Source organism: Scyliorhinus torazame, chromosome 1, assembly GCF_047496885.1.
Source record: "Scyliorhinus torazame isolate Kashiwa2021f chromosome 1, sScyTor2.1, whole genome shotgun sequence".
Taxonomy (NCBI): Eukaryota; Metazoa; Chordata; class Chondrichthyes; order Carcharhiniformes; family Scyliorhinidae; genus Scyliorhinus; species Scyliorhinus torazame.
In genome coordinates, this window is record NC_092707.1 from 258798571 (window position 1) to 258819725 (window position 21155).

The 21155-nt window shown below is 50.3% G+C and overlaps 1 protein-coding gene across 1 annotated transcript in view; it reads left to right on the top strand.

The window, feature by feature from the left end:
* esr1 (estrogen receptor 1) overlaps window positions 1–21155 on the top strand; it is a 465450-nt gene that overhangs the window by 373840 nt on the left and 70455 nt on the right. Inside the window, exon 6 of the mRNA XM_072505188.1 lies at window positions 17583–17721. Coding sequence (XP_072361289.1) covers window positions 17583–17721 — 139 coding nt within the window. The remainder of the gene's footprint in view (window positions 1–17582; window positions 17722–21155) is intronic.

Genomic DNA, 21155 nt, shown 5'->3' on the forward strand with positions numbered 1-21155 from the left:
GTTACCATGGTGGGAGTCAGACTCTGAGTCATCGCCATCTCCCAGTTGCCAAACTCGTGTCTGGCGTTTCTGTGCCATGGCCGCGTGGGCCGTCGTGGGATCCATTTAATCATTTCTTGTCAACCGACAAGAGTTATTGCGGTGCCATTGTTTCTTGGCAAAGCGGGAAGTTGTATCGTCGGGCAGTGGGTCTCGTTCTGGTTGAGGCAAATAAATGGTATCTGAGGGGCCAAACATATCTTGGTCAGTGTTACTGGGGCTGTAGTGACTGGGGCTTGGCATTAGTTTACCATTGGTCGTATATCTCAAGTAAGTCTGTTGTGCTGTCGCTCTCGCTATCGGCTGAATCAAGTCCGAGGTGGAAACTCGTCCCTGGGGGCGGAGTCAAGGTCATGTCTGTGGATGTGCTGTCCTGGCTGGGGGAGGGTTGGATTAGGTTGCCAGTGGGCGGGTCGTCGTTGTCTGCCATTGCCAGTGAAATGTGTATGTGAGTGGTTGCACTGAGTTCCATAAACCTTAAGTTGGTTTATATGAAACCATTCTAATTTTCCGTTTGGATACGTAATTTTATAAACTGAGGGGCTTACTTTATCAGAAATCGAGTAGGGGCCTGCAAATTTGGGGGAGAGGAATGAACTCGGATTGTATAGGGAAACCATCACCTGCTGTCCGACTGTGTATTCTACCGGGTGTACTGTTTTATCAAAGCAGGCCTTACTCTGCTTTTTCCTAGCGCCTAGTCAAACAGCTGCAGCGAGCTCTGCTGCTTTAATATTTTCCATTACTTGTTGGACCGCTTTTTCGTGGGTAAGGGCGGTGACTGTGGGGCTGTCCAAATCAAGTCCAAATAAATACTCGGTACCCTTCATGGGTCGTCCTGTCATGAGGGTGTGGGGGGTGTAGCCTGTTGAACTCGACACCGTGTTTCTAATAAACATCAGTGCAAATGGGAGAACTGTGTCCCGTGTCGTGTTGTGCTGTTGCACCATTTTCCTAATTGTTGTTTTTAGGGTTCGGTTCATGCGTTCCACAATGCAGCTGGATTGTGGGTGATAGGCAATATGAAACTTTTGTTTAATGCCGAAAATTGTGAGAATATTTTTCATCACTCTTCCTGTAAAACGCGAACCTTGGTCCGATTCAATACTACAGGGGAGTCCCCATTTTGTAAATATTTGTTGAGTTAGAATTTTTGCTGTCGCTTTAGCCGTGTTTGTCCTGGAAGGAAATGCTTCCACCCATTTTGTGAAGCTATCGATCACTACCAATACATATTTAAAACCATTTCTGCAGGAGGGAAGGGGACCAATGTAATCTATGGGCCATTAACAGGGTGGGTGTGTCTTAGCTGACCTTTCTTTGCGTATCTGTCTGGGTTGTTCTGAGTGCAAATTAAACAGTTTTCAATGTAATGGGTGACATCTGCTGGGCAACCAGCAGAGAGGTCCTAGGTGGGCAAGGGTGGTTCCTATCCCTTGATGTCCGTGTCCGCCATGAAATTGACAAATAATCTGGTTCCTGTCCTGGGTGGGGACCACATATATACCACTCTTTAATATAATTCCGTCCTGAATCGTTAAAGTGTCTTTGAATTTGTCGTAGGGTGCTGGGTAATCACCTTTTAAAATTTCCTTAAGCATGCCGTCTGCTTTTTGTGCCTGTGCTTAATCTTGAACATTGGTCTGTGAGACCTGGACTGCGTGTACTGGGGCACTCTCGGGGGGTTGCCAAAAGTGACCGTGCCGTGATCCAGCTTTTTCTAGGGCATCTGCTTTTACGTTACCGGGTGGGGAGGAACGATGATGTCTTCTAACCTTTATTATGCCATATTTGCGATCTTTAGCTTCTTCGAGAATGTGCTTTAGTAATGGTGCTGAGGGTAGGGGTTTACCGTCGGCGTATATAAATCCTCTAGGTTCCCACAGGGGCAGGAATTCCGTCGAACTGTTGCAGACATATAGACTGTCCGAATATATATCTGCGGGGGTCGGGAACGAATTTGGATGCTGCACAATGTATGCAATGGCCGCTAACTCGGCTGCCTGTGAACCTAAATGTCCTGGTAACTTTAATGATATCTCCTCTAATGCGCGTCCCTGCGCGTCTTCTATATATATGCCACATCCTGAAATCCTTTTCCCATTATCAATGGTGGAGGAGCTATCTACATAAATTTTTAGAGAATTATCTGTGGGCTGGGTTCTCTGTGGTCTGATGCCTGCTTTTGTCGGTAATGATTTAGGAATAAAGGGTCCTGTGTTGTGCCTGGCTGCAATGATTTCACACTCATGTGTGGTTCCTGCATACTGTAAATTATCTGCCAAAAACGTGTGTGTCTTTGTCCTTTTCACTGTGATGTCGCGTCCTTGTAGGAGTAGGGTCCAGCGCGCTGCTCTAATTTGGCTAACTGTACCGTCCTTCAGCCTACCGTCTAACAGTAGCTGTGTTTGGGTGTGCTCGGTCAAAATGGTTATGGGGTTGAGTCCTGTTATGTATGCGAAGTACTGAACAGCCCAAAAAACTGTGAGCAAGTGCCTTTCGCAGGCTGAAAATCCTTGCTCTATCGGATCTAAAACTCACGAGGCAGGCTACGGGTCCTAAACGATCGTGCCTTTCCTGGAGAAGTACGGCCGAAAGAGTTCGGGCGGTGGTCGCTACCTCTATCGCATATGGGGAGTGTGGGTCTGGTGCCTGCAAAGCGGGAGCTGTACCTCGGGCGCGTTTTAGTGCATCGATGGCATCCATGTGCTGTGGAAGCCATTTCCATGGGGCCTGTTTCTTAAGGAGCTCGGAAAGTGGGGCTGCCTTTGTGGCAAAACCACAATGGTTCCTGCAATAACCAACCAGTCCTAAAAATGACCGGAGTGCTGTAACATTATGGGGCAAGGGCAATTTAACAATTGAATCAGTACGTTTTTGCTCTATCTCACGTTTACCATGCGTTATAACTGTTCTTAAATAAATGACCTTTTCTTTGAAAATTTGGGCTTTTTTGGGGTTGATTTTACATCCAATTTCTTTTAGGAGACTTAATGGTTCGGAAAGAAGCTAAATGTGCTCTTCCTTGGTGTCAGTCTGTAGGAGCAAGTCGTCCACATACTGAATGAGGCATTCGGGTCGGGAAAATTTCGATAATCCATTCGCCAATTGTCTGTGAAAAATAGAACGTAGAACATAGAACATTACAGCGCAGTACAGGCCCTTCGGCCCTCGATGTTGCGCCGACCTGTGAAACCACTCTAAAGCCCATCTACACTATTCCCTTATTGTCCATATGTCTATCCAATGACCATTTGAATGTCCTTAGTGTTGGCGAGTCCACTACTGTTGCAGGCAGGGCATTCCACGCCCTTATTACTCTCTGAGTAAAGAACCTACCTCTGACATCTGTCTTAGATCTATCTCCGCTCAATTTAAAGGTATGCCCCCTCGTGCTAGACATCACCATCCGAGGAAAAAGGCTCTCACTGTCCACCCTATCCAATCCTCTGATCATCTTGTATGCCTCAATTAAGTCACCTCTTAACCTTCTTCTCTCTAACGAAAACAGCCTCAAGTCCCTCAGCCTTTCCTCATAAGATCTTCCCTCCATACCAGGCAACATTCTGGTAAATCTCCTCTGCACCCTTTCCAATGCTTCCACATCCTTCCTATAATGCGGCGACCAGAATTGCACGCAATACTCCAAATGCGGCCGCACCAGAGTGTTGTATAGCTGCAACATGACCTCATGGCTCCTAAACTCAATCCCTCTACCAATAAAAGCTAACACACCGTACGCCTTCTTAACAACCCTCTCAACCTGGGTGGCAACTTTCAGGGATCTATGTACATGGACACCGAGATCTCTCTGCTCATCCACACTGCCAAGAATCTTACCATTAGCCCAGTACTCAGTCTTCCTGTTATTCCTTCCAAAATGAATCACCTCACACTTTTCTGCATTAAACTCCATTTTCCACCTCTCAGCCCAGCGGTGCAGCTTATCTATGTCCCTCTGTAACTTGTAACATCCTTCCGCACTGTCCACAACTCCACCGACTTTAGTGTCATCTGCAAATTTACTCACCCATCCTTCCACGCCCTCCTCCATGTCATTTATAAAGATGACAAACAGCATTGGCCCCAAAACAGATCCTTGTGGTACACCACTAGTAACTGGACTCCAGTCTGAACATTTCCCATCAACCACCACCCTTTGTCTTCTTCCAGCTAGCCAATCTCTGATCCAAACTGCTGAATCACCCTGAATCCAATTTTCTGCAGTAGCCTACCATGGGGAACCTTATCAAACGCTTTACTGTAATTCATATACACCACATCAACTGCTTTACCCTCATCCACCTGTTTGGTCACCTTCTCAAAGAACTCTATAAGGTTTGTGAGGCATGACCTACCCTTCACAAAACCGTGTTGACTATCTCTAATCAAATTATTCCTTTCCAGATGATTATACATCCTATCTCTTATAAACATTTCCAAGCTTTTTCCCACAACAGAAGTAAGGCTCACTGGTCTATAGTTACCGGGGTTATCTCTACTCCCCTTCTTGAGCAAGGGGACAACATTTGCTATCCTCCAGTCTTCTGGCACTATTCCTGTAGACAAAGATGACTTAAAGATCAAGGCCAAAGACTCAGCAATCTCCTACCTAGCTTCCCAGAGAATCCTAGGATAAATCCCATCCGGCCCAGGTGACTTATCTATTTTCACACTTTCCAGAATTGCTAACACCTCCTCCTTATGAACCTCAAGCCCTTCTAGTCTAGTAGCCTGAATCTCAGTATTCTCCTCGACAACATTGTCTTTTTCCTGTGTGAATACTGACGAAAAATATTCATTTAGCACCTCTCCTATCTCCTCGGACTCCAAGCACAACTTCCTACTACTGTCCTTGACTGGCCCTACTCTTACCCTAGTCATTCTTTTATTCCTGACATATCTATAGAAAGCTTTAGGGTTATCCTTGATCCTACCTGCCAAAGACTTCTCATGTCCCCTCCTGGCTCTTCTTAGCTCTCTCTTTAGGTCCTTCCTAGCTAACTTGTAACTCTCGAGCGCCCTAACTGAACCTTCATGTCTCATCTTTACATAAGTCTCCTTCTTCCTCTTGACAAGTGTTTTGACTGCTTTAGTAAACCACAGTTCCCTCACTCGACCACGTCCTCCCTGCCTGACAGGTACATACTTATCAAGGACACGCAGTAGCTGTTCCTTGAACAAGCTCCACATTTCCATTGTGCCCATCCCCTGCAGTTTTCCTCTCCATCCGATGTATCCTAAGTCTTGCCTCATCGCATCATTATTGCCTTTCCCCCAGATATAACTCTTGCCCTGCGGTATATACCTATCCCTTTCCATCACTAAAGTAAACGTAATCGAATTGTGGTCACTATCACCAAAGTGCTCACCTACCTCCAAATCTAACACCTGTCCTGGTTCATTACCCAGTACCAAATCCAATATGGCCTCGCCTCTCGTTGGCCTATCTACATACTGTGTCAGGAAACCCTCCTGCATACATTGGACAAAAATGGACCCATCTAATGTACTCGAACTATAGCGTTTCCAGTCAATATTTGGAAAGTTAAAGTCCCCCATAACAACTACCCTGTTGCTTTCGCTCCAATCCAGAATCATCTTTGCAATCCTCTCCTCTACATCTCTGGAACTTTTCGGAGGCCTATAGAAAACCCCGAACAGGGTGACCTCTCCTTTCCTGTTTCTAACGTCAGCCCATACTACCTCAGTAGACGAGTCCTCATCAAACGTCCTTTCTGCCACCGTAATACTGTCCTTGACTAACAATGCCACCCCTCCCCCTCTTTTACCACCTTCCCTGAGCTTACTGAAATATCTAAATCCCGGCACCTGCAACAACCATTCCTGTCCTTGCTCTATCCATGTCTCCGAAATGGCCACAACATCAAAGTCGCAGGTACCAACCCATGCCGCAAGTTCACCCACCTTATTCCGGATGCTCCTGGCATTGAAGAAGACACACTTTAAACCACCTTCCTGCCTGCCGGTACACTCCTGCAACTTTGAAACCCTACTCATGACCTCACTACTTTCAACCTCCTGTATACTGGAGCTACAATTCAGGTTCCCAAGCCCCTGCTGAACTAATTTAAACCCTCCCGAAGAGCATTAGCAAATTTCCCCCCACGAATATTGGTACCCCTCTGGTCCAGATGCAGACCATCCCGTTTGTAGAGGTCCCACCGACCCCAGAATGAGCCCCAATTATCCAGAAATCTGAAACCCTACCTCCTGCACCATCCCTGTAGCCACATGTTCAACTCCTCTCTCTCCGTATTCCTCGTCTCGCTATCACGTGGCACGGGTAACAACCCAGAGATAATAACTCTGTTTGTCCTAGATCTAAGTTTCCACCCTAGCTCCCTGAATTCCTGCCTTACATCCCCATCCCTTTTCCTACCTATGTCATTGGTACCTATGTGGACCACGACTTGGGGCTGCTCCCCCTCCCCCTTAAGGATCCCGAAAACAGGATCCGAGACATCACGCACCCTGGCACCTGGGAGGCAACACACCAACCGTGAGTCTCTCTCGTTCCCACAGAATCTCCTATCTATCCCCCTAACTATGGAGTCTCTAATGACTAATGCTCTACTCCTCTCCCCCCTTCCCTTCTGAGCAACAGGGACAGATTCTGTGCCAGAGACCTGTACCCCATGGCTTAACCCTGGTAAGACCCCCCCCCAACAGTATCCAAAGCGGTATACTTGTTACTAAGGGGAACAGCCACAGAGGATCCCTGTACTGACTGCTTCCTCCCAGCCCCTCTCACCGTCACCCATCTATCTTTATTCTTCGGAGTAACTACATCCCTGAAGCTTCTATCTATGACCACCTCTGCCTCCCGAATGATCCGAAGTTCATCCAACTCCAGCTCCAGTTCCCTAACGCGGTTTCTGAGGAGCTGAAGATGGGTGCACTTCCCACAGATGAAATCAGCAGGGACACTGATGGCATCCCTCACCTCAAACATTCTGCAGGAGGAACATTGCACTACCTTCCCTGTCATCCCCTCTAGATAAAAAAGGAAAGAGCTTACCTGTTATTCACTCCTCTTCTCAGCAAGCATTCACTCAGCAACCTCTGCGCCCCGCATGATAACACCTGAGGGAAATTAAATAAAAACTACTCACCAGTCACCAGCCAATCCCTTACTTGCAGGCTGTGACTTCACGGTTCAACTTTCCACTTCTACCTGCCCTCGAGCCTTCCTCTTGATCCTTACAGCGGTTGTTTTTTTTGGGTTAGAGGAGAGGGTAGGAAGGGAAACACTGAAGAAGTGTTTTGGGTTTAAGTGTCGCTTGACAAGAGCTCCTCCACAAACCGCCTCCAAGTTAGGGTGAGCACACGGACGTATGCAAATCTCCCCTGCAACGGCCAATCAGCAGCTCCGCTCTACTGCCCTCTGCTGGAGGGGGAGTTGTGGAAACCTTGTGGAAGGCATGTCCACGTGTATTGCTGTTCCTGGAAGGAGAACGCAAATTTATACTGGCAATTTTTATCCAATGGAATGGACCAAAAGCCATTGCTAATGTCCAGAACCGCAAAATATTTTGACTGAAGTCCCTGCTTTAACATGGTCTCGGGACTCGTGACAACGGTGGGGGCTGCTAATGGAGTTACTTTATTGAGTTCTCTGTAGTCGATGGTCAGCCTCCATGAACCATCTGGTTTTCTTACGGGCCAAATCGGGGCATTGTTTGTTGAGCCTACGGGCTGAATTACACCTTGATCCAATAAACTTTGAATTACCTTTGCTATTTCTCCCTCAGCTTGCTGTGGAAAACCGTATTGTTTCTGGGGCTTCGGATTGGGACCTGTAATGGTGACCATTCCTGGCATTCTACCGCACTCGTGCTTGTGCTGGACAAAAGATGCTTTGTGTTTCTTTAAGACTTCCCTAATTGTTTTGTCCGTGGTAATGGTTTGTGGATCAAACCAGTAATCTCCCACTGAGCTAATCCTGTGTGCGTAGTCTCCTACTGTGAGCGTGGCGGGGGCTCGTGCTGCTCTAGCCATTTTCTACACACAGTGATTCACGGGGTCAAAAGAACGATTGTGTGAGCTCATGAAATCTATCCCCATGATGTGCTCTGCTGTCTGAGGTAAATCTACTAAAATGACTGAGTGCTTGGTTCTAATGTTACCGATCTGAATATCCACAGGGGCCGTAATGTGTCCCTGTTGGAGGTGTCCTGTAAATCTACTAAGAGTGATAGTGTCTGTAGTGGGCCATATGCCTCGCTGGTACATCATAGAGGAGTTTAACATGGTTCGGGATCCTCCTGTATCCCAAAGGAACTCTACGGGGTGTCCCTGGACTGTGCCTGTGACTACCGGTCTTCCGGACTTGTCCCAGAGTGTGTCGCAGACCCAAGTTGGTGAGTCCGAACACCGTCAGTCGGTGCCATTTATGGCCAAGTTATCTGAACGGGAGCTAACGCTGTGGCTAGCCCTGGCATTATTCCTATGTGGGGCATTTGCATGCTGATTCCGTTGCTGGTTCGGGGGGGCATTGCATTCTCGTGCATAATGTCCCTTCTGTCCACAATTATAGCATCCCTGTGCTTGATGGTGCTGTGTGTCATTTCTACCTTCATTTACCCATGAAATGAAATGAAATGAAAATCGCTTATTGTCATGAGTAGGCTTCAATGAAGTTACTGTGAAAAGCCCATAGTCGCCATATTCCAGCGCCTGTTCGGGGAGGCTGGTACGGGAATCGAACCGTGCTGCTGGCCTGCCTTGGTCTGCTTTAAAAGCCAGCGATTTAGCCTAGTGTGCTAAACCAGCCCCGGTTTTGTGGGGTCTTGATGTGTCCTTACTGGATTCATGTTTGCTTCTACCTTCTTCTGCTCTGCCTTTATGTAGGAATTGTTCCCAAGCTCTAGAGAGTCTCTTCAGAACCCACACTTCATTGTGTGTGGCGTCTGAGGGGTCATAATTTGCACATGCCTTTTGTCCTGCATCTGTGGCGTGGGAGACTAAAATACGGGTCCATTTGGCCGTATTGTCTGCAGTTAAATGGGCGCGGGCTAAATCTCCAAATACTGCTGTGAAGTGTATCCAGAGGCATCCAGCAAATGATGTTGGATGCTCTCCTTTCTTCAGCCTACATCGGTTGAGTCCTTCTACGGGACCTCCTCTATTATAGCCAATTGCATCAAGGATAGCTGTCTTCATATCCTGGAGGCTACCTCCTCCTACATTTTGTGGGTCGGGAAGGGCTGAACTAACGGATGGGTCAAGGCTCATTACTATGAGTTTCACTTGCTCCTGTTTGTCCAGACCGTACATGACTGTCTGTTGTCTAACTCGCTCAAAGAAATGGTGTGGGTCTGATGTGGGTTGAAAGGTTTCTATTTTATCACAGGCATCCCTTAACTGGGTGATGGTTAGTGGGGTGGTGTACACGAAATCGGGTTGGTCTTCTGTCGGTACTCTGCGCTGCGTGGTGACTGGATTCATAGGGTTGTGTGCTGCCTGTGCAGTCGGTGGTGCGGGCGCTTTCCTTTTCGGGGCCTGGGTGGCTCTATTCTGAATCTCTGTTCCATTTACGTATCGATGGGCAGTTTCATTAAGTTCCTGCCAATCGGGGCCATCTTCCTGGTCTAAATTTGGTCCAAAGGTGTCTCTGAAACCATTTTGCACTGAGCAGTGACTGTAACCGTCAAATTTGCTGCCTGCATTTGCCGTGTTCTACCGAACTCTGCCTTTGTTCCGTTGTGGAACTGTGGAGTGCTCATAGGGCTGCCTTTAAGTCCTTGCATTGCTTTTTTAATTGCTCTACTTGGTGTTCCGTTTCTTCCCTTACCAAAACTGTGCGCTGCGTGTCTTGGTAGGCCTTATCATATTATGTCTGATAGCTGCTTAGGTGAGCTAGACAAGATTGGTGTGCCTGTTTAACATCAGCCATCTCCTTGTCCTTCACTGCTAGCTTCTCTCGGAGTTGCTCATTTACTTTTTCGCATTCACTAACGTTTCCCTCACTACTCTTCTCTTTCTCTACAAGCTGTCTGCGGAGCGTCCTCACGGCCTCCTCTGTGCCTCGCAATTGTGCCAAACAGGACACGATTGCCATCGGCTTATGAACTTTACCTAAACTCTTTTTATGGATCTCGGTCAGGTTATCCCACCAAGTTTGTCCTATACTACCAGGACCTGTCTCTTCATTTGCACAAATCTCAGACCATAGGGGCCATCCTTTCCCCTTTAGATACTTCCTAATTTCCTCTTCCCATATGGGCACTGCTCTGCTCTATTGGTCACTGCGACCTCGGGTTCCTGTGGGTACATAAGGCGTTCCATTGCCTTCATTGCCATTTCTACGATTATATCTTTTCCTACCGTAATCTCTGTATTGCTACCGTGAATTTGGGACAGGGGGGAATAAAGCGGTGATGCAAACAGCGGGTATGGCTTAAGCTTTTTTCCGGTTCACACAACTCCCAAAAGCTTTACGCAACAAAATCTCATGGGTTTACCTTATATCCCTGTTAGTACGCATGCAAATTATTACACACTTCCGAATCTTGGAGGTTTGACTGATACTGGCCTTACACTTGTGGTTTCTTTCACTTTTCCAATTGGGTTTCTAAATCATAGGTTGTGGGTTCGAGTCCCACCAGAGTCACCAATAATGTTGCTATATTTACTCGCTATAAATATGGCAGTCAATAACGTTGCCCTTCTTTTGTCTAGATATTGATATTATATGCTTTCAGAGTCGCCAGGTATCAAATGATACCACCACAAGGTTCAACTGGATATCGATCAAAGATCCAACAACTACTTAGTTAGTTCAAGTTCAATAATACTTTATTTACACACAAGAATAACTTATACATGCAACATAAACACTACGAACTAAATTACGCCTAACACTATGACAACCTGTACTTAACTTCAGGCACCCGGCTTAGGTCAGAGGAACAGTGGCCTTTGTTTGAATCTGGCTCTGCTGGGTCTGGAGAAGTAACTGCGGTTCAGCTAGGCTCATCTGTCTGGTAGCGAGCGTTGAACTTGGACTTGCTTCTGGTGGTGCTGCAGTCGGAGATAGACGTTGCCGGAGCGCCAGGTCCAAAAGAGATCGAACACATGGCAGTGTCTCTCTTTATCCTTGGGGGGTTTCGCGCTCTTTTGGGCGGTCCTTAGGTTTGGACCCAATAATTCGGCAGACTTCGATCACTGCCTTCGATCTGAGCCAATAAAGGTGCGGGTGTCTTGATGGCTGGGCGTGTCTTAGGCGGTCACTAACCTTGCTGTTTATGCTTCCTGAGTAAAGGGAGTGGTGCCGATGTGCCTGGAATTGTATCTGATACCTGAGTACCAGTCCTTTGTCTTCGGGAAATGGGTCAGGAATGCAAATTGGCTGGGGGTTTCGATACTGTCTGGTTCTCTGCTTACAAATATACATTTAGACTTCCGAGTGTGGCAATGCGGAGCTGAGCCACACGATTCGGCAGCTCCCGCTACCACGGACCTTCGGGCTCGCTAGAAGAACCCCAACGGAACTTTTTTTTAAACTAACCCGTGGGGAAGGTAAGAGGGAGGTCCCCCTCCAACCTGTATGAAACGGACTCGAAGCGTAACGGCCACAAATGTGGCATTGGAGCAACGGGAAAAACCGGGGAAAAAAGACAAAATGGCGGCGGCCAGAGACAAAGGTGAGCTGGAGCAGCGGGAAGGACCGGGGAAGAAAGATAGAATGGTGGCGGCCAGAGACAAAGTGGAGCTGCAGGAGTTTATTAGGCACTGCTTCGAGGAGCATCGCGAGGAGATGCGTAAGGAAATGCTGGCGCCTCTGCTTTCGGCAATCGAAGGACTAGGGATGACCCAGAAGGTCCACGAGGTTCAGATCCAGGAGATACAAAAAAGAGTTGGTCAGAACGAGGACGAGATCTCGGCCCTGGCGGTGAGAGTGGAGCAGAACGAGGCGCTACACAGGAGGTGGGCGGGAAGACTCGAAGACCTGGAGAACAGGTCGAGGAGAAAGAATCTGCGGATCCTGGGTCTCCCTGAAGGAGCGGAGGGGGCCGATGCCGGGGCATACGCGAGCATGATGCTTGGGACGATGATGGGCAAGGAGGCCCCTTCGAGGCCGCTGGAGTTGGACGGGGCACACCGGGTGCTGGTGAGGAGGCCCCGGGCAAATGAGCCGCCAAGAGCGATGGTGGTGAGGTTCCACCGGTTCACGGAGAGAGAGTGGGTCCTGAGATGGGCCAAGAAGGAGCGGAGCAGTAAGTGGGACAATGCAGAGATCCGAATATACCCGGACTGGAGCACGGAGGTTGCAAAGCGGAGAGCGGGTTTCAACCGGGCCAAAGCGGCGTTGTACCGGAAAGAAGTGAAATTCGGAATGCTGCAGCCAGCGCGACTGTGGGTCACATACAAGGGCCAACACTATTACTTTGAAACGCCTGAAGAGGCGTGGACATTTATACAAACTGAAAAGTTGGACTCTAACTGAGGGTTTGTGAGGGTGGGGGGATATTTGAGGTTTGATTAGTGATGGTTGTTGTATATAGGGGGTCAATCACAATCACGCGCAGGAAATGTTACATAGGCTGGGGGAGAGAGACAAGGCCGCGACAGGAGCTGCGCCAGAGGGGGCGGAGCGGGCTTTAGAAAGCGCGGGGTTTGGTTTTTCCCGCGTGCGGGAAGAAAAGTGGGAGGGGGAACTCCCACACGGGGAGTTCAATGGGATAGCGGGGGTAGCCGGGGTCAGCAGGTGTCAGCTGACTTACGGGAGTGACATGGGGGGAGCAAAAAAGCTAGACAGGGGTCTAACGGGGGGGAGAGAGGGGGGGGGAAAGGGTTGCTGCTGCACTGGCCGAAAGGGAATGGGACATAGAAGAGGTGGTCGGGACGGGGGTCCCCCGTCTGGGGGACGGGAGGGTGAGGGAGGCGTGGACACGGGACTGGCCCAGAAAAGGAGCTGGCTAGTCGGCAGGAGGGAGGTGAGAGCCCCTCCAATCCGGCTGATAACGTGGAACGTGAGGGGGCTGAATGGGCCGGTGAAGAGGGCTTGAGTGTTCGCGCACTTAAAGGGACTGAAGGCGGACGTGGTCATGCTCCAAGAGACACACCTGAAGGTGGCGGACCAGGTCAGGTTAAGAAAGGGATGGGTAGGACAGGTATTCCACTCGGGACTGGACGCGAAGAATAGAGGGGTGGCAATATTAGTGGGAAAGCGGGTGTCATTTGAGGCCAAGACTATTGAGGTGGACAATGGAGGGCGATATGTAATGGTGAGCGGTAGGCTGCAGGGGACGTGGGTGGTGTTGGTAAACGTGTACGCCCCGAACTGGGATGATGCAGGATTCATGAAGCGCATGTTGGGGCGCATTCTGGACCTGGAGAAAGGAGGCCTGATAATGGGAGGGGACTTCAATACAGTGTTGGACCCAGCACTGGACCGCTCCAAATCAAGGACTGGAAAGAGGCCGGCGGCGGCCAAGGTACTTAGGGGGTTTATGGATCAGATGGGGGGAGTGGACCCATGGCGGTTTGCAAGGCCGCAGGCCAGGGAATTTTCTTTCTTTTCCCATGTACACAAAGCCTATTCCCGGATAGATTTTTTTGTTCTGGGCAGGGCGCTCATCCCGACGGTGGAGGGGACGGAGTATTCGGCCATAGCCGTTTCGGACCATGCCTCACACTGGGTGGAACTGGAGCTGGGAGAGGAGAGGGACCAACGCCCGTTGTGGCGGCTGGATGTGGGACTGCTGGCGGACGACGTGGTGTGTGGGAGGGTGAGGGGGTGTATCGAAAGGTACTTGGAGGCCAACGACAACGGGGAGGTGCGGGTAAGGGTGGTATGGGAGGCGTTGAAGGCGGTGGTCAGGGGAGAGCTAATCCCCATTAGGGCTCACAGGGAGAAGACAGAGGGCATGGAAAGGGAGAAGTTAGTGGGGGAGATTTTGAGAGTGGACAGGAGATACGCAGAGGCCCCGGAGGAAAGATTACTTGGGGAAAGTCGACGGCTCCAGACGGTGTTTGACCTGTTGACCACAGGGAAGGCGGAGACACAGTGGAGGAAAGCGCAGGGGGCGACCTATGAGTATGGGGAAAGGGCTAGTCGGATGCTGACACATCAGCTCCGTAAAAGGGTGGCAGCGAGGGAAATAGGGGGAGTCAAAGATGGAAGAGGAGCCACGGTTCGGAGTGCAACGAAAATAAACGAGGTATTTAAGGCCTTCTATGAAGAGCTGTACAGATCGCAGCCCCCAACGGGGGAAGAGGGTATGAGACGATTCCTAGACCAGCTGAGATTCCCGAGGGTGGAGGATCAAGAGGTGGCTGGTTTGGGGGCACCAATTGGGTTGGAGGAGCTGAGCAAGGGTTTGGGGAGCATGCAGGCGGGGAAGGCCCCGGGACCGGACGGGTTCCCGGTGGAGTTCTACAGGAAGTACGTAGACCTGTTGGCCCCGCTATTAGTGAGGACCTTTAACGAGGCAAGAGAGGAGGGGACCTTACCTCCGACAATGTCGGAAGCGACAATTTCTTTGATCCTAAAGCGGGACAAGGACCCACTGCAATGTGGATCGTACAGGCCGATCTCGCTCCTTAATATGGATGCAAAGTTGCTGGCAAAAGTGCTGGCCACGAGGATCGAGGACTGTGTCCCGGGGGTGATTCACGAGGACCAGACAAGATTTGTAAAGGGCAGGCAGCTAAACACCAATGTGCGGCGGCTTTTAAACGTGATAATGATGCCATCGGTGGAGGGAGAATGGAGATAGTGGCAGCTATGGACGCGGAGAAGGCCTTTGACCGAGTGGAGTGGGAGTACCTCTGGGAGGTGCTGCGTAGGTTTGGGTTCGGGGGAGGGTTTATCAGTTGGGTTAAGCTCCTTTACAGAGCCCCGGTGGCGAGTGTAGTGACAAACCGGCGGAGGTCGGAGTACTTTCGGCTGTACCGAGGGTCGAGTCAGGGGTGCCCCCTGTCCCCCCTGTTGTTCGCATTGGCGATCGAACCATTGGCCATGTCATTGAGGGAGTCTAATAAATGGAGGGGGGTGGTCCGAGGGGGAGAAGAGCATCGGGTGTCGCTATATGCGGATGACCTGTTACGGATCCAATAGAGGGGATGGTGGAGGTCATGCAGACTCGAAGGGAGTTTGGGGAGTTTTCGGGCTATAAGCTCAATGTAGGGAAGAGTGAGCTCTTTGTATTACAGGCGGGGGACCAAGAAAGAGGGATAAGGGACCTACCGCTGAGGAGGGCGGAGGGGAGCTTTCGGTATCTGGGGATCCAGATAGCCAGGAGTTGGGGGGCCCTAAATAAACTGAATCTGACGAGGTTGGTGGAGCAAATGGAGGAGGATTTCAAAAGATGGGACATGCTACCGCTCTCGCTGGCGGGTAGATTGCAATCGGTCAAAATGGTGGTCCTTCCGAGGTTTTTGTTTGTGTTTCAGTGCCTTCCCATCGTGATCACTAAGGCCTTTTTTAAGAGAGTAGGCAGGAGTATTATGGGGTTTGTGTGGGCGAATGAGACCCCGAGGGTAAGGAGAGGGTTCCTGGAACGCAGTAGGGACCGAGGAGGGTTGGCGCTGCCAAACCTGGGGAGCTACTACTGGGCAGCAAATGTGTCGATGATCCGCAAGTGGGTTATGGAGGGAGAGGGGGCGGCATGGAAGAGGATGGAGATGGCGTCCTGCAAAGGAACGAGTCTGGGGGCGTAGGTGACGGCACCGCTGCCGCTCTCGCCGACAAAGTATACCACGAGCCCGGTGGTGGCGGCAACGCTAAGGATCTAGGGCCAGTGGAGACGGCACAGGGGTGCAATGGGAGCATCGGTGTGGTTCCCGATCAGGGGTAACCATCGGTTTGCCCCGGGGAAGATGGACGGGGGGTTCCAGAGCTGGCATCGGGCGGGGATCAGAAGAATGGGGGACCTGTTCATTGACGGAACGTTTGCGAGCCTAGGGGCACTGGAGGAGAAGTTTGAGTTACTCCCGGGAAATGCCTTTATATATATGCAGGTGAGGGCTTTTGTGAGGCGACAGGTGAGGGAATTCCCGTTGCTCCCGGCACAAGAAATTCAAGACAGGGTGATCTCGGGCGCATGGGTCGGGGAGGGCAAGGTTTCGGCAATACACCAGCAGATGAAAGAAGAGGGGGAAGCTCTGGTAGAAGAGTTGAAGAGTAAATGGGAGGAGGAACTGGGGGAGGAGATCGAGGAAGGTCTGTGGGCTGATGCCCTGGGTAGGGTTAATTCCTCCTCCTCGTGTGCCAGGCTCAGCCTGATACAATTTAAGGTGGTTCACAGAGCTCACTTGACGGGGGCGAGGTTGAGCAGGTTCTTTGGGGTGGAGGACAGTTGTGGACGGTGCTCAGGGAGCCCGGTGAACCATGTCCATATGTTTTGGTCATGCCAGGCACTGGAGGGGTTCTGGAGAGGAGTGGCGGGAGCAATATCTCAGGTGGTGAAAGTCCGGGTCAAGCCAAGCTGGGGGCTAGCAATATTCGGAGTAGTGGACGAACCGGGAGTGCAGGAGGCGAAAGAGGCCGGTATCCTGGCCTTTGCGTCACTAGTAGCCCGGCGAAGGATCTTGCTAATGTGGAAGGAGGCGAAGCCCCCCAGCGTGGAGGCCTGGATAAACGATATGGCTGGGTTCATAAAGTTGGAAAGGATTAAGTTCGCCTTGAGAGGGTCTGCGCAGGGGTTCTACAGGTGGTGGCAACCGTTCCTAGACTATCTCGCGGAGCGTGAGAGGAAGGTCGGTCAGCAGCAGCAGCAACCTGGGGGGCGGGGGGGGGGGGCGTCCGGGGAGGGGTGGGAGGGGGGGAGGGGGAGCTGCCTGGGGGGGTGGATGAGCAAGAAATAACATGAAGAGTCGGGGAAACTGGCACGTACGGGAGAGAGCCAGTGTACAAAGCTATGTAAATATACTATTTTGCCATGTATATATCTTGCTCCGCGCGATTTCTCGTTTCTTTTTTTTTGTTACGGGGGAGGGGGGGCGGGAGGGTTTATTGTTTGTAAGGGAGAAAAATTGTGTTAAAAACTTTAATAAATATATATTTTTTATAAAAACAAATATACATTTAAGCTCTGAGCCCGCCTGAATCTTGTATTGGCCATATTTCCCTTGAGTCTTTGCAAATGTCCATATTTCTTTGTAAGTGGCCTTCCCAGATGGCTACACCCTTACCAGAGGAAACAGTTTCTATCTAACTTAGCAAGTCCTTTACTCATCTTAATTACCTCAATTAGATTGCCACATAATTTTTAATATTCAAGGAGATATTAGCAAAGTCCAGCCTACCTCATAAATCAACCCTTTTTGCAAATTAGATTTGAAGTAATTGTCAATGTTCTTATACACCATAAAAGATGTGTTAATGAGTTCAATTTTCATTTAATCCAAGTTGTCAGCATGATTGCAATCTGTATATGCTTGCTCCAAAATGGGTACAGTGCTGTCAGCCTCATTTATAATTAACAGACTCTCGGTGTTTGCTCTATAACTTGTGTTCACTGTCTTTCGTGTATATGTATCTCTAATACAGTCTTTTCTGCCCACTCCCCCAGGATTTGTGGATTTAACACTTCATGACCAGGTGCAACTACTGGAATGCTGCTGGTTAGAAATTTTGATGATCGGCCTTGTGTGGCGCTCCATGGAACATCCAGGGAAGCTCATATTTGCACCAGATCTGGTTTTGGACAGGTACTTCCATCTTAGCTCATTGGTTTACACAGATGTGGTTTTAGACTCTGTAAATCGTTATGGTGCATTGATCAATTATGTTATCCTCTTTCGGAGGGTTGGTGCAGACCTGATGGGCTGAATGACCTCCTTCTGTCGGAATTCTACGATTCTACGTTACATTTTATAAAAAATATTTTTATTAGAATTTTCCAAATTTAACAGACATATAAAGCACACAATATTTACAGATTGAGATGTTCTCGTGTACAATTTCATGTTCCCCTTTCATCGGCCCCCCCCCTTCCCCCTCCTCCCCCTATTGGCCCCTTCTTCCGCCATGCGTGTTGTCTTTTCTTTCATTTTGTAATTGTTTCTGTTGCCCCTATGGCTTTGTTGGATGGGGCTTTCTGCCCCCCCCCCCTTGCTCTTTTCCCGTGTCCCCTCCTGATATTTCCCTGGGTTCCTTCCTTGCTGACCCCCCTCCCCTTGTTCCTATCTGCTCTGTGTGGTCCAGTATGCCCTCATTGATCCTCCTCCCCACCTCCCTTCCTATTCGCTATTGGCTTTGAACAGGTCTTGGAACAGGCTGATGAATAGCCCCCACGCTTTGTGGAAGCCGTCCAACCCCCGGATGGTCTATTTGATCTTCTCCAGGTGGAGAAATTCCGACAGGCCTGCAAGCCAATCTGCAGCTGTGGGTGGTGCTGCTGAACGCCAGCCGAGCAGGATCCTCCGGCGGGCGATTAAGGAAGCAAAAGCAGGGGCATCGGTCTTCTTCTCCATATGTAGTTCTGGCTGGTCTGACACCCCAAAGACTGCTACTTTCGGGTACGGCTCCACCCTCACCCCCACAACCTTGGACATCACCTCGGAGAAGGCTGTCCAGAACCCGACAAGTCTGGGGCAGAACCCGACAAGTCTGGGGCAGAACATGTGGGCATGGTTGGCCGGGGCCCCCTGGCACCGTTCACACTTGTCCTCCACCTCTGGGAAGAACCTGCTCATTTGAGGTCTGGTTAGGTGAGCTCTGTGCACCACTTTGAACTGCATGAGGCTTACCCTTGCGCAGGAGGAGGTGGAGTTGGCCCTGCTTAGTGCTTCGCTCTAGAGTCTCCACCCTACATCCGTCCCTAGTTCGTCCTCCCATTTCTGTCTTGCTCCGTCTAATGGTGTTCCCGCCTTTTCTAATAGTCGTCCGTACTGTCCCCACAGTTCCCCTTCTCCCTACTGTCCACATCCAGCAGTTCCTCCAGCATTGTGTCCCTCGGGGCCCTAGGGTACCTCGTCGTCTCCTTGCAGAGAAAGTTTTTGATTTGTAAATGTCGGAGCTCCTGTCCGTTGGTAGCTCTAGTTTCTCCGTCAGCTCGTCTACAGTTGCAAGTCTGTCCCCCATGTAAAAGTCCCCCCGGGGTTGGGGGGAGCGTTGCCGTGGGGAGGGCCCGAAGAGTCGTACCCTTACGTGAAGACTCCTCCAGTCTCACCCATTCACTGCTCGGTTCCCTTACCCATCCTCTCACTCTCTCAGCTGAGGCTGACCAGTGGTAGTATGCACATTCGGAAGGGCCAGGCCACTCATGTTTCTTCTCTGAAGTGTAGTCTTGGGGATTCTTAGATTTTTTCCCCCCCAGACACGAAAGCCATAACCATTTTGTTTTTACCCTTGGAAAAAGACCTTGGGGATGAAGACCGGAATGGATCTAAACAGGAAGAGGACCCTTGGCAATACATTTATCTTGATAGTCTCCACCCTCCCCGCCAGGGAGAGCGGGAGGCATCCCATCTCTGTAGGTCCTTTTTAACTTCCTCCACCAAACTGGTCAGATTCCGCTTGTGGATCCGTGTCCAGTCATGTGCTATCTGGATCCCCAGATAGTGGAATTTCCTTTGGGCTAGTTTGAATGGAAGTCCCTCCAGCTTCGACCCTCCCCCATTAGGGTTCACCGGGAATACCTCGCTTTTGTCCAGGTTGAGTTTGTAGCATGAGAAGGCCCCGAACTTTTCCAGGAGTTTCATGATTACCTTCAAGCCGTTCTGCGGGTCCGAGGTGTAGAGGGGCAGGTCATCCACATAGAGTGAGACTTCGGATGCCCTTCCAGCCTTTCGCGTCTCGCAGAGCGATCGCCACGTGTTAAATTGGCAGGGCAAACAGGAGCGGGAACAGCGGACATCTTTGCCTGGTGCCCCTGTGCAGCTGGAAGTATTCAGAGCTGGTGGTGTTGGTTCGAACGCTCGCCTTGGGGGTGTTGTACAGGAGTTTCACCCACAAGGTTAACCCCGTTGCTAGCCCGAACCGCTTGCCGTCTCTCCGTGTTCATAAAAGGTCCCCATGTCTGGCGGAGTTGGTACACTGCCTTCCTGATGCATAGCAGGTTAAAGGCCATTTGCAGCTTTTTCCTCTCCACCAGAAGCTCTACGGTCGGGGTCTTGGAGTATTTTCTGTCGACCTCCAGGATGGAGTTGATCAGCTGTTGCCTGGCCGCCCTCACTGCCCTACCTCTATGAGCCTTGTAGATTATAATCTCTCCCCTAATCACCGCCTTCAGTGCTTCCCAGAACATGTAAAGTGACACTTTCCCATTCTGGTTGTTAATAGTGTACTCGCCTATGGCCTGTGATGATTTCTGGCAGAAGACCTTGTCGGCCAAAACGTCCGTGCCCAACCTCCATGTGTGGCGTTGGGCATGGCCCGTATGCAACCTCACAGCAATGTAATGTGGAGCGTGATCAGAGATGACTATCGCGGAGTATTCTGCTCTTACTATTACTGGAAGCACCGATTTCCCCACTGCAAAGAAGGCGATACGGGTATATACCTTGGCTGGGATTCTCTGCAGCCCCGTGCCAAAATCGCGTTTGGCGCAGGGGCAGAGAATCAATGATTGCGCGGGAATAGTAATCGGCGCCGCTCCGGAGAATCGCTCCTGCGTGGATTATGCACCATTTGACAGAGGCCCCCCTAGCGATTCTCTGGGAAAAACTGGCCGAGTTCCTGACAGTGTGGTTCTAACCACGTCTGGCCGGTCGGGAGACTTGGCCAATTTCCGCGTTCAGCGCGGCCGCTTGAGGCCGCCCCCATGCGCTTGTGCGGACTTGGAACCGGAAGTGCGGGGCTCGTATCCGTATCCGTAGCTGAAGCTGCGAGAAGCACTCCGGGGCCCTGCCAGCCCCCTGCAGGTAGGTGAATAGCTACTACTATTTTTAAGGAATCTCCAGAGTAAAACTCCAGCGTTTTTACGCTGGCGTGGGGACATAGCCCCATTTTTGGAGAATCCAGCCCGTCGTGTGAAAAAATGAGAAACCCTTCTCGCTAGGGTGTAGGAACTGCCATGGGTCCACTGCCCCCATCTGCTCCATGAACGTTCCCAGTTCCCTAGCCACGCCTGTCTTTTTCCCCGTTTGGGGGTTGTGGTAGTATGCATTAGGTGTCATGTGGGACTGTGAAGCCATGATGT